General features: G+C 30.4%; 2 protein-coding genes across 3 annotated transcripts; both read right to left on the bottom strand.

Moving 5' to 3' along the window:
- Positions 1–1,217: 1,217 nt before the first annotated feature.
- LOC124823042 (two-component response regulator ARR14-like) lies at positions 1,218–2,514 on the bottom strand. The gene is made up of 5 exons (XM_047295166.1): positions 2,388–2,514; positions 2,143–2,292; positions 1,755–2,072; positions 1,549–1,625; positions 1,218–1,451 (listed from the first exon to the last, which is right to left on the bottom strand). Exons 1-5 carry the CDS (start codon positions 2,512–2,514, stop codon positions 1,218–1,220), a joined length of 906 nt encoding a protein of 301 aa, XP_047151122.1.
- A 7,630-nt stretch (positions 2,515–10,144) lies between these two features.
- FBW2 (F-BOX WITH WD-40 2) lies at positions 10,145–12,919 on the bottom strand. Of its 2 annotated transcripts, XM_047295170.2 has the most exons (5): positions 12,761–12,919; positions 12,500–12,662; positions 12,139–12,235; positions 11,363–11,675; positions 10,145–11,096 (listed from the first exon to the last, which is right to left on the bottom strand). In XM_047295170.2, exons 4-5 carry the CDS (start codon positions 11,668–11,670, stop codon positions 10,439–10,441), a joined length of 966 nt encoding a protein of 321 aa, XP_047151126.1. In that variant the 5' UTR covers positions 11,671–11,675; positions 12,139–12,235; positions 12,500–12,662; positions 12,761–12,919; the 3' UTR covers positions 10,145–10,438. The 2 variants fall into 2 exon arrangements, with proteins under 2 accessions (XP_047151126.1, XP_047151123.1); XM_047295167.2 differs by lacking the exon at positions 12,139–12,235.
- Positions 12,920–14,208: the final 1,289 nt, after the last annotated feature.

The following is a 14,208-nucleotide window of genomic DNA, read 5'->3' as shown; positions in this document are numbered from 1 at the left end:
ATCGTCGCCGGATTGCTCCTGGACAGCACCCGAGGCGAAGCTTCTCGACGCCCTGCTCTCTCTTCTCCCTCAGGTTTCTCGTGGTGTGTTTTTGCCACGCTGGAAGTCACAATGCTTGGGAAATACCAAGCCGCGCATTGGACTGGGCCACACACTGGTTTAAGTGTACAATGTTGGGCCGTTTGTAAAAATTATTTTAAGAGGATATTGGTCTTATCCATGTTAGAAATGGACTTAGGTGAAGTTTGTACATAATTTGATTTTATCTTTAATAGACGTGGAACTTCCAACAATTCATATCTTTAAGAAGATATCTAACTTTATAAACTTTATCACAAACACAAACAGAACTAGAATTACTATCTAGTTACAAAGCAACCATAAACCTGAAAATAATATGGTTAAATATAACATTACAACAACAAAAACATTTTAAAATCGTTTGGAGCATAACCTTTGATAAATTTTTAAAACTTTGAGAGAAGTTGATGAATCTTTAAGAGCACTTGATAATATATATTTGATATAAAAAAACACTTGTATATATTTTCTTTGATTGATTGCCAAAAGATCTTTATTGATGCTCCTTTCATAAGAGTTTTAAAATACAATTCATAACTGCTAATCACATGTGACATCAATTATATTAACTAATAATAGGTTATTATAACTAATTTTTTTTTTTAAAGATTGTTTCTTGAAGATAATTAATATACACACTATTCATTAATTGTAAAAATTAATTTAATAAATTATAACAAGAATAAAATGAAGCAAGCAAAGTGAAAAAATTTTAATATATCATTTATATTCACATTTTAGAATTTGATTCTAGATATGGTTGATTGAAACATTTTAACGGAATCCATTTAACCTTTTTATCGTTTCACATCTTTTTTCTTTTCAAAGACAGTCAATTATTTATTATATACATTTAATACTCATAATCTATTTAGTTTTCATGGGCTATAATCACTTAATACTTCTATTAATCTAACACTAAAATAACGTAATGTTAATTTGAAACCATACTATCAAGAACAACTAAAATATTCATAAAAAAAAATCTACAAAACCGAATAATCCCTTTTACATTTAACTTTATAAAATTTATAAAAAAAGAAGAATTCAAAAAAGAAAAAGTTAAAAAAAAAACCATTGGATTCCTACATATAAAGAAAAACTAATATCCCTTGTACAACAAAAATGATAGAAACTCATAAAAAGAAAGACTCCATCCACTGCTGCATTTCCTGCTGTTGTTGCAATGTATCTACTGAAACACTGTTAGGCATAGTTTCCGAGGACTGTGGAAAAACAAAGTTAGTAGTATAGGGAGCCATTGGGTGATTAAGTGCCATACTCAAAGCTTCTTCTGCACGAAGATGGTTATGCAGTGGTATAGCTGTAGCAGATTGCTGAGGTTTTCTCTTCAAAGTATTTCTATATTTCTGCCAATCAATGTTGTAAATGTTTAATAAATAAAGGATCTACGAACCAAAATTTTATTTACTTTGAACAAGTGCAAGCATCTAAAATGACACAAACCTGTAAGTGACTAGCAACATGGTTTCTTGTCAAACCAGGCACATTCATGAGCTCAACAAGTTTCTTTGGCACAGCATCTGAAAGGTAACAATAAAAACTGTGAATCATGTTTAAAATGTGGACTTGAATTAATACATACATCTCATAAATTAAATCTAAATATTGGATAAATAAAGAAAAATAAAAGAAGGGCTAAAGAATCATACTAGCAAGTCCAATTTGATTGACAGCTTTGACAAATTTACCATGCACTTCTGATGTCCATATCATACGAGACTTCTTTCTCGAAGGTGATTCACCGACATTATCAACTTTTCTTGAAATTTCAAGAGTAGAAGAAGAAACAAATTCAGAATTCCCGCTCAAATAGTCTTTTCGCATCCTATTCTCACTCATAGACTTCCTAACAACATGTGTCCACATGTTCTTGAGTCGATCCTCGTGCAAAGGCTTAATCCAGTAATCACAACCTCCAAGTTTTATACTCTTCATTACAGATTTTTTGTTGTCATCCCAAGACATCACTGCATAGTAAACTTGATCAGTTAAACAAGTTCAAAATCTAAGGAAAAACATAAAAGAGTAGTTACATACCGATGATAGGAACATCAATTTTTTGATTGGCAAGTAAGAATTCATGGCCATCCATCTTTGGCATATGAACCTCCATCAATACTAAATCAATATCGTGTTTTCTTTCCTGCAAAATCTCAGTAGCACGTAACGATTCTGTGCATGTGATAACTGCAAACAACCTTAAAATTATCATTAACAGAACAAAATATTATCTCTTACTTTAACAAAAAAAATAGTGATCAACTTAGTATTCTATATCTAACCTTCATAACAATATTTGTTACATATCTTCTTGATGAATTCAAGAACAGTAGAATCCGTGTCAACAGCGAGTATCCTCAGATTTGATGGAAATTCATGAAAAGCTTTCTCGAAAGAAATTCTGACCATTGCTCTCTAATGTCTCTTTGACCATAGAATGGATCATGAAATGAAAATACATGTAAGATTTACCATAATTTATATTCACAATTTAAAATTTGATTCAAGATTTATTAAAACTATTCTAACCAAATTCTTTAACCTTTTTATTTTTCTTTTCAAAGACAGTCAATTAATTATGATAGACATTTAATATTATAGTTAATTGTGGTAATTGATAAAATTAGTTGGAAAATGCATAAAAAATAGTTGGTTCGTTATTTTGTTTCACTTATTTAAATATCTTTAGTGACTTGTTATTGAAGAATTGAGTATAAAAGAATACAAGCATTTAAGAACCATTATTGGGGATGATTTTGAAAGACTTTCTTTTATTTTCAATTAAGATTTTAGTTCGTAAAAAAATATCAAATAACTATTTTTTTTTTATTCGCGAAGTTATTGAATCGCTTAAATATATAATGTCTAAATGTTTAGGTTGGGTTGTAAGATTTTGAATCATTTATAGTTTAAATTAAAATCTACATTTTAAAATTTGATTCGAGATAGGTTAGAACTATCCTAACCGAATTGATATCTCTTTTTATCATCTCACATGTTTTTTTTTCTTTTTAAAGATTGTAAATTCTTTATCATGCATTTAATATTAATTACATGTCTAACTAAATTAGTTACATGTATACGTGATTATAGGTTTCAAAAATAAAATGAAAAAAAGCTTTTAATGATGAATTGATTATTTAGTTATAATTGAAAAAATAATGACAATGGGTCATTAAAAAAAATAGTTAGAAAATTCATGAATACTCAAAATGAGATTAAAATATTAAAATTTATTTTATCATAAAGTTAACTAAATAAATAGTTAGTTATTATAAAATCAATCAAGGGCTGTCAGTATGCATTCTGATTGATTGAATAACTATAAATTGTGATTTTAAAGTACATTATGGTTATTTTTACAAAACAAAAACTAGATTTAGATCAAATAAATGTTAAAGAAAATAGTACATTTTCTACACTTACTCATTTAGTTCTTATGCTCGATCATTATATAAAATAATTTTCACATGAACGAATAATATTACAATATATTTTTATTAAATACGTGAAAGTTACCGTATTTAGAATATTAAAAGAATAAAGTTACCGTATTTAGAATATTAAAAGAATAAATATTGTATTATAAACATAATAAGATTTGTTTCAAACAAATGTAAGCAAAGTGATAATGGACCAGCATGTAATTATAATTGGAAAAATAGTTAAATACTTTGTGTCAATAAAACTAAAAAGATAAGTTTGATTTAAGTAGTCTTTTCTTAAACAATTATATATAAGAATATTATGAGAACTATAGAATTCAAAATTTTCTATATTTCTTTAATTGAAATTTAAACACCATCGACCTTACCTGTTCAATTGTGAAATCCTGTTTTGTTCATTAACACGCTACACGTTGTTAATTCGGAATTGATTCGATTACGTTAACTAGATTTTGAAATTTGATATTTTTCTTCCAGATTAATATTGTTAACCTGATTTTGTAATATGGATATTGGTGTACCCAAACATAAAATTTGATGTGTGTTTCTTAGTAGTGTAATCATTAAATTTCAAAATCCGGTATCTATCTTCGGTGATCAACGGATTATACAATTTAGTTACTTTTTCCAAACACACCACATTCTAAAGAAATCAGATTCTGAAATTCGATGGCTATTCCTCTAGGAATAATATATATATTATTCTTTTGTAATCATACAATTTGAAAAATGATTTTTGAATTATATAACTTAAAAATCAGTTTTTTTTCAAAGAAAATTCAAATTGCATGATTCAGAAGTAAAAAATAAGTTTTGGATATTGCAATCTGACGAAAGTCAAATGATTTTCAGATTGTAAAGAAAAGGAGAAAATGAATTTTTTTTAGATAGGTGCATAAAGAAACTTATGAAGGTGAAGGAAGAAACTGCCATTTCGTCAATTGCTAAAACCATTTATTTGAAAGGACACAAGGCCCTATATTATAAGCCCATACTCTGTTAATCTAAAAGCAATAAACCCATATGGTGTTTATACCTATTGTCCATCCCCAGTAATATTGATGAATTCATATGTTAAAAACTTATATTTGATTTTTTTAATGAATTTTTTAATAATTATGTTTTAATCTTAATATTTTAATTTGAATAGTTTATTGTTCACACATGTACGAGTGAGAGTCACAGGGACAAATAAAAGGGGATGAAAGTGTGAGGAATTGCATTATTTAATGGGGGTAGATGATTTGTATTGAATTAGGAAAATGATTCAGGTGATAAAGAAGGAAACATACCCAATACCTACAATGTATCATATAGTACAAAAAATCCAAATAAAAGGAAATGGATTTTGAATTTTAAAACTCTTTCACCCATATTCAAACCCCATAAATAAAGAATTCAAAATTCCCACTTATAGTACTTACAAAAATGAAATATTGGCATCCCAAAAAGGAATAATAATAATCACAATACTCATTTAAAATGTCTAAAGCTTCAAGTTGAAAGAAACCCCGATAATCAAACCCAAAATTTTCAAATAAATTTGAAATTGAACCTTTTGAAACCAAGAATTCTCTCTCTAAATTGAAATTAAAATGACTATAATTGGAAAAATGTAGAAGTAACAATTGGGTTTGAATTTGAACCAAGGTAAACAAAGAAAGAGGGAAATAATGATGTGAACAAATAAGGATATTGGTAGTTGGAGAAATCAATATTGAGAATTTATACTTCAAAGTTAGTTCCCACTCCATGATATATGGTGACAATTTATTGTTAGAAATCAACATGATTGTTTAACATCATCCATCTCAATGATCAACCTAAAAAACAAATCTTGCTTGAAATTACTCATTTTCTATTTAAATATTTGTACAGATTATCTAATCGTACACTATTACGAGTTGAAAAAAAAAGTATTCAATCTTATTATAAAGTAAGTTGGAAAATGTTAAGTTAGGTGTGCCACTTTACCATATCTTTTAAAGTAGGAAATGCACTTTACATACTTTACCATGAACCCTCTTAGTCTCTTTTCATTGGCTTCTAATTTTGAGGCCTACAAATATTCAAACTTATTCTACTATGTTACTGTATTTTGTCATCCACAAAACACTTGATAAAACTACATGCACGTGGGTGTTAAAATACACATTTTTAACAAATAATAAGTTTTGTCTTTCCTTCCTTCTTTCAAAGAATTTCTTATTTTATGTTCTTCATCCTTCAAGTAAAAAAAAATAAGAAAAAAAAATCATCAACAAATTTTTTTTAATAATCTTTGTATAGTACAACATTTAACTAAAACTCATAATCGATAGTTGAAATGGTTTAACAGAAAATTTTTATATAATCAATCAAAGAAATGTCAATATAAACACGAAGACACATGATTGTCCGAATAAACGTCTCAAACTAAGTACAATGATTAAGAAATCAACAAAATAGAATTAAGAACGTAATATATGAATTACTCTCATAAGTAAGGTTATGATGTCATTAAACTATAATTCGGTCTCATAAAATATTAAAGTTCACCAAAAACACTATAAATAGAGGATGTAAGTAAGGTAGTTAATATTGTTTTTCATATACATTTATTAGACAGTTTGAAATAAAATAAAAAGAAGAAAATATATTAAATTAACATTCAAAAAGTAATAAAATAAAATTCTCTCAGCTTGTAACAATTTAAAAAAAAATATCAATAAAAGTAAATTACGACAAAAGAACGAAAATAATGATAGTATATTAAACATAAATACTCTTAACATAAAAAGAATATCTTAATCTAAAGATAAAAACTATGATAGTTGTTCATATGAAAGAAAGAAATTCGTTAAATATATCAATAAAGAATATAAGAGGATATCCAACAAGTATATAAATAATAGGTACAATGAAGACAAAAATGTTATTAAAAAAAAATGAAAAGGAAAATCATCGTTTACAAAACTTTCGTCCCAGAACCAATATGATCTGATGATAAATGAAATCCCCCAGTTTAAAAATCTGTTCTGTAGTAAGTACGTGAAAATCACAATATTTTTTCCCCTTCTTGCTCCGTTTGATACTCTATCAATATTTATATATAAAGAATATTCTATTTAGTAATTGCTCCGCATCGTTTTTTAGTGTACATATTTCAGTGCCAATTTTACTCTTATTAATATAACTATTTTATTAATTATTTTATCTTTTAAGTTTTGTATCTATTTGTTTGTAAATATTTTTTAAGAATATTATTTTTTCATAAATTTAGTAAAATAGTTATTTTTTAATAATAATTAGAATAATTATTTTTTTATTTTATAATAAGGTAAAAATAAACGCACAGTTTCCACTGATTTTTAATAATGAATTTTTCCTTTAGCACCTCTCTCCCGTCAACTAAGGGAGATAAATGTTATATATGATTATTCCTCCCGATCAAAGGGAGCCCATAAACCCATTATAATGACATTGGTGTACTTGAATTTGTGGGGTCCCTTTTCAATTTAAATTGATTTGGATGTAATTTTGTTTCTGTTTCATTTTTTATTTCATTGACGGCAATAGGAAGGAGAAGAATGGCGAATAGAAGGAAAAGAAGGATAGTTTGAGAAAAAACAAAATCTCACATTCGAAAAATATTTTCTGTAGAGTTAATATTTTGAATAGTATACTTATGAGATGACTGTCTGGTTAACATTATACTGAACTAGTCCTAAACAGTCCAAATAGTTATTCATACCATAAATACAATCATACATTGTTTTTTAAATTGAAGAATCATTTTAAAATTTATAATACAAATTTAAAATAAAGAAGTAGATAATAATATTTAATATATATTAATAACTTAAATTATTAAATATTTATTGATTTTATTATCGAAATATTTTTTGTAAGTAACGTTCTTCAAATATAATAGACACGTGAAGAGAGATATTATGACGTAAGAATTAACACTTTGACAGTCGACAGTTTAAACAAGAGTAAACTGTTGACCTTATCCCACACTTAAAACACTTACAATCATACTAATTAAATTCTAAGTCCGGTTCATTATATATCAATCCATGATGTTTTAAATTGTTAAACAACATCCTTAGAATCAACGATTTATATGCTTTAAAATGTGTAACTTCATTACTATTTTGTCCTTAAAAAATATTTTAAAAGATAAAGAAAAAAGAATATTTAAATTTTGTTGATAGGAATCCGAATTATTACGTGATTTTACGTAGAGAATAGAGATGGAATTGGGACCACTGGTTATTTCATGATGAGCATTATGCAGAACCTCACACTCAAAGGAAAAGTTGTATATTCCAGAGGATCTAATCTGTGATGAAGCAACAGGCACCAGATATGTGAAACTGAGGACTCTGCATTCGGTGGTCCTCCAACTCTGCCTTCACAATTGGACAATCAGGACAAACAAAACCTCCTCTTTCTGAATCACAACCAGGGAAACTCACAAATCAATTTTATTAAACCCTAATTAATTAATTCTGAACTTCTTAAGCACGTGCTGCACCAACTTTAATGGCATTATCTGAACTCTCCAAAATAATGGTCGGACACAAGTTTCAAAGGATAAATTGAAATCACAATGGTCTGCAAGATCCAAAAACATTATCACATGTAATCATGTGACTACTAGCTACTCTGTAGCATACAACTTAATTAATTAAACCCAGGGGGAATTATTACTTTACTTATGTGGATGGATGCTAAACAAATACTAAAGAATGTAACACCAAATTAATAATACGAACTATGAACAAAGATCCACCAGGGACATTCCCGGAATCTTCACACAACATTAAAAGTGCATGAATCATACAGATATTCATTGTCCCTCTTTTTCTACTCGATTGCCGCGACAAATGAGAATATAAGAAACGCTTCACCAAAAACCTTTTTAAACTCTTACCAATCATTTGCTTTATAACACATACTAATTTTATTCACTCAGTAGTAAATCACACACGGTTAAGGAAACTATCTGGTAAGTTTATGATTTTGCTGGATCCTCTCTTTGTCTGGCAGATTCTGAGAAAACATATGATCATTGTTTTCTATGATTATTTGTTTGAGAAAGACTAACGTGCTATTTTTATACATCAGAGACTTAAAATCTGACTTAAAAAATAACATCAACCCTCTCTCATACTGAATAAATATGGTACGTTTTTTCTTGTATGATGTATTCTCAAGAAGGTGTTTGTTTTTTGTAAAAGTAAATATGATAAGTATATATACACGAGTATATGTAATTGTGTATTGTACAGTGTAATGAATTCTATTTTATGGGCCCATAGAATAAAGTACGGCAACTGATACACATGTTGTTTCAGTTTACCAAACCCAGCAAAAAATCGTCTTTTTCACTGTAATGCTATCCTGTATCATTTGAATTTTGAAGGTTAAAAAAAAGGTAACAAAGCAAACAGTCACGGCAACTCTTTCTGCCATGGAAGTACCTTTCAGCATGTTTCTCTTATATTTTGGTGTTCACGAATCTCGATTCTGTTCTATTTTATTTTCATCATCCAAGAGAATGAATTTCTATTTTAATGGCAAGTTATATAGTATGGGTAATTCTCTGCAACAATACATATATATCAGAATGATTAATGAAATAGGTTGACTAAAATTTCCGTTTTCATTTTACTATATCTTAAAATATTTTTTTATAATTATGTCTGATAAATGTTGTACTTGGTTCATTATCTTGGCCATGAAATACAAAAGTAGTTTATTTTGCAAAGAGAGAAACATGTGTCTGAACACACCGACTCTATTTTTTCAATGTTTTTTCAACTACCAAGTAATGCGCAGAACTATAATTACATAGTTTGATCTCATCAATCAAATAAGCAGCATCTTGCACAACCCCTCCTACAAATACGCATTATGCAGATTTATAATCTTAGTGCCTGTTTGGTTCTGTATCTTGTGAGTTAGACGCATCAGTTTAGGAAAAAAGAAACAGGTTCTGTATTTTCCATTGATTTAATCGTATGGTAAACGCGAGAACCAAACACATGTTAATCTAACATGTTTAGAATCGAACAAGGAACATAATTATTCATATATGAACAAAAGCTATCAGTTCCTGTTTTCACGTCAAGACGTTCATTTGTTAGCTGACCTGATTTAATGACTCCGATTTGATGAACACGTGAATGCATGAATTTGATGACAGCACCAGTTGGTAATGTTGACTCAGACAGAAGCAACAATACAAGACCACGGAAAAAAAATCATCTTTTCCAAGCTTTATTAGTTCCATGAAGTGGAAACAGAAGAATCATGAATCACCAAAAAACATAAAAATATTCAAGGGTCGTTTTCAAAAAAGGTTGGAAATTACATAATTAATCGAAGTGCAACTATAGCACGGGATCTCATAAGTCTTTCTCAAATTCAAAAACTTATCCACTTTAGGTTATTTTAGATATATTTTTAACTTGATTATAACATTGAAAAAAATCCATCAAACTTGTTAACCAGGTATTATATGGAACAATGTCAGCTTTCATTTTTAGCAATGCAGAACAAATATTGAAAATCCAATTGGGCAACCTCATCAAACAGACATCTTCAGGAAGGTACAATATGGTTAAACCAGATGTTCCAATTACATGTAGAGCTCTAACATGGGAAACAGGGAGCTTTTTCTTCCCTTTCCTTTGCCTACTTAAACAAGAAATCTAAGGTAGGTCAATAACAACATCACTCAGTTATGCATATGCTAGGCAAAGCAAGCCAAACTTACTTCAATTCTGAAGGAAAAACACATGATTCATAGGACACCACATAAAAGTAAAGTAGGAGGAAGCATTAGTTACAAGAGTAGAAAAAACATACAATTGATCACAAGTAAAGCAGCTAGCTTATGGAGATGGAGGCCAATACATTCCTGCATCTTCTATCCCTTCATAAAACCCAAAATGAAGCTCATCTAGCCTGCCTTCATCATCCCACATTCCATCATAACTGTCACTATCATCAACATAGTATTCACCCATGCCACCAGCCACAAAGTCCCAAGCCAAGTACTCAGAAGCATCTGACACATCTGAGAAATCATCCCATCCATCACTCTCGTAAGTGTCAAGAACAAAAGGCCCCAAAACCTTCAGTTTTGGGAATTTCTGCTTCAAGAACATGTTGTCCAATGTCACACCCCAACATCCCCTTTGATCCAAAAATTCAAGCTTTGGGCAGTTTGCAAGTATTTGGAGGACACCTGAAGTGCTGATAAGATGATAGGCCATTTCAAGATGTTTGAGCTTAGGCATTGTGGAGGAAATTGCATATGCTTCATCATCCTGATAAGGCTTGCCTGCAGTATCCAGCGGATGCATGTTTCGACACAACCCTTCTAGCAGTTTGCAGTTCTTGCCAATCATCTCAAGTGCATAGGGGCCGATTTTAATACAGTAGCTCACATCCAAGAAAGAAATCATAGAAAGCCTCCCAGCAATCTGTTCCACAATGGCATCACTCATACTGCTCCTTGGCAGCCGCAAAGTCTGGAGGGAACAGGCACTTGCAAAAGAGTAGAAGGATTTTGTGTAAGAAAGATTGCTAATTGGATGCAGCTAACTAGTAACACCATCTTCGCTAACTAACTGAAGACTATGTAATGTGAACTAGCAGTAGCAGCATTGGGACAACATCAAATGTGTCAAATTTATATTCTAATACTAGACTTGTCGGCAATTGGAACAGTGATTAGAAAACTATCTATCCACATGATTTACACTAAAGTTTAAAGTGTTTGTAATTAATTAAAATTGCAGAGTTCTGCTTACTTTTCAGCAATGAAAGTGAAGATGCTTTCAGTTTGGAGACCAGAAACACTGAGTTTGCGGAGGGATCCACAACTTCTTGTGATAAGCATCTCAAGTAGCCGATCGAGTTGGTCGGGCTGACATCGGCTGCTCCAATCCTTAATGTCTATCTCTTGCCAGCAGTAGGGTCCAGTTACTGCATTAGCCCATGATTTACACACTCTGGGGATCACCGTCACCCTGTCCTGAAGAGAAAGATTGGTGAAGATTACCCCTAGGGCATCAGGAATCAATTCTGCCCAACTTCGAAATTCAAACGCTTCTTCCATCCAATCTATAAAAGAACAAAATTTCAAAATTATGTGGTTTATAGTTCAGGTTCAAGCATCAAATACAAAGATGTATATATCAATGAAAAAAGTATTAACAAAAAAATACAACTCTCCACAGAAAAGGCCAAAAATAAAAAAACATATTGAATAACCAGATTCAGTGACTCACACATACACCAAAATATCTGTCCCAAGCATGTGAATGAATAGTTTAATTTTAAATATTCTCTGAATAATCAGTAAAAGGAAGCATCTTTCGGAAAGGGTTAGAGAGATCGAAAACCGGAAGACAAAGGGAATTTCGATAGCAAAAAAATCAAACTTCCCTGATTGAAGATAATTGAAAAGATCTCAACTTTACATGTTCATCTCACTACTCTCTAACAAGAAGAACTTGGGAATACATAACATGTCAGAACAAAAATTGCCAGAACATTTCCCTTGACAGAACAAAAATTGAAGTACATTTTTTTGCTTTTCCGCAAGAGAGCTTCCACAGGCTTGGGTGAATGCCAGAAATCACACAGTCCAAGCGATGGACACAGTCGGCCACCCCTCCAGGCTTTTGCAAAGAACGCCCAGAAGAAAGAGAGGAAGGAGAGAGAAAAAAAACAAGAAATTTAGTCTTTAAGGTAGCAAATACTGAGTAAACAAAGAATCCAGAGATTGATTTTCTTTCTTTTGTCTGAGAAAGTGAGGGGAGGATTCTTAGTTTTGTGAGTGAATAAACAAAAGGGTAGGTGGGAAAGAGAGAAAGAGAGAAAGAGAGAGAAACAAAAATAAAAAAGAGTCACATGCAACAAAAAGGTATGAGATTTAGAGTTACCAGAGGAAATCTTAGATGAGGAGACAGTGTTCCTGGGAGAAGCTGAATTATGGAAGCAGTGAGCGTCTAATCCGCCACATGCGCCGGGAAAAAGAGAGGAAAGGGAAAGCTACACAAGAAGACACGTCTTCCCACCCACCCTCCGATTCAATGCAACCACCAGCTGCAACAAGAACAAGAGTAAAGCCACAGTATAATAGCAAAGAAAGGTACATGTGTAATGTGTGTGAGAAGTCTGTAGAGTAGAGAGAGCGAAAGTACTGGTTGAGATGAAGAAATAGCAAACCAATGGATAGATAGAGTGAGTCCTTTCAACCAAAAAGGACTAGAGTATTGTATTTGCGTATAGCTGGAGGCTAAATAAAAGAAAACACACACAAGAAGCAAGATAAAATACCAATGAATGTTTTGTTACTGCAATACTCAAACTGTCAATTTTGTCTTAGCCCAGAAGATTTTAAAACAGCAAGAAAAGAAAAAACATTAAATTGTTATTAAAAGGTCAATTTTGGCAAGAAAACATGACAGATATTTAATGACATCGTCATCCCACGGTACCACCTTTTTAATGTCAAATAAAATTACTAGTAGTATTTAATACTCCAAAATAAAAAACATTAAATATTTTCATTTCATGAAACCTATTGATGAAAGAGATTACTGTTAGGAGAGTGAGTAAATGTAGAGAGAGAAGGAACAGAAGAGAACAGAAGAGAACAGAAGAAAACAGAAGAGAACTCACTCACGAGTTATTAGAGTTAGAAGCGGGTTGGGAAAAGGGTTACACCGACACGAGTCGGTAGAAAAGGTTGACTGGGACTGGTGTTGTGTTGTGTGTGAGAGAACATTGTCCTTAAAAAAGAGGTTATATACTGTGGGCATGTGAAAATAACACGGGCGAGTGGTGAAGATTGAAGTTTGATGTTGACTAGAGGACAAGCTGTTGAATTTAAAAACCAAGGAGTTTCTATGAGGGTTACCAATTCTCACTAAGTTAGATTACAGGTGTACTATCTTAAATGCACCACTTAAATCATTTTCAAGAGTTTCAAAAAATACACAACTTTTTCTGTCAAAATTAACTCAGATTAGTTAATAAAACCACATGCAATAAGACTCAGATATGGAGAAATGTCCTTTAAATATCATCACAATTCATGTCATAATAATTTACCATATGTTTTAATTTTGGATAAAATCTACTAAGGTTACTCCCATCTAACTCATACTATTTAGTAACATTCAGTTGTTTTTAGTGTGTTTAATACTTCAATAGAATTTAGTCAAAATATTTTTAGTACAAAACATTTGCTTTAAAAATATATTATAAAATATTTCTTTATTTAAATTTTATACTTCTATTGTTTTTTCGTTTTAACTATGTGAACAAATGGTGCTTTACCTTAAAAAATAAATATATTTATTCTTATATATTTTAAATGTGTTTTATTTTTGTTAAGTTTGACTTTATAATTCAAAACATGAAAAGATTGGACCACTCTGTATTTATTTTGGAATTAATACATTCTAAAAACGGTTCGGAAATGAATGGTCAGACATTCATAGTAAAAGGAAAAGAGTGGTACAAAAAATTTCAGGAAGTGTAAATAGAAAGTATCCTTCAATAAAGCTCAATGACAGCTTGGCCCAAAACAAAATAATAATAATAATAATAATAATAATGATAAGTATTAATACTAATTTGTTGA

Source organism: Vigna umbellata, chromosome 2 (assembly GCF_029865625.1).
Source record: "Vigna umbellata cultivar VRB3 chromosome 2, Vumbellata_1.0, whole genome shotgun sequence".
Classification (NCBI taxonomy): domain Eukaryota; kingdom Viridiplantae; phylum Streptophyta; class Magnoliopsida; order Fabales; family Fabaceae; genus Vigna; species Vigna umbellata.
Note: the sequence above shows the minus strand (reverse complement) of the source record. Positions and strands in the feature narration are given on the sequence as shown.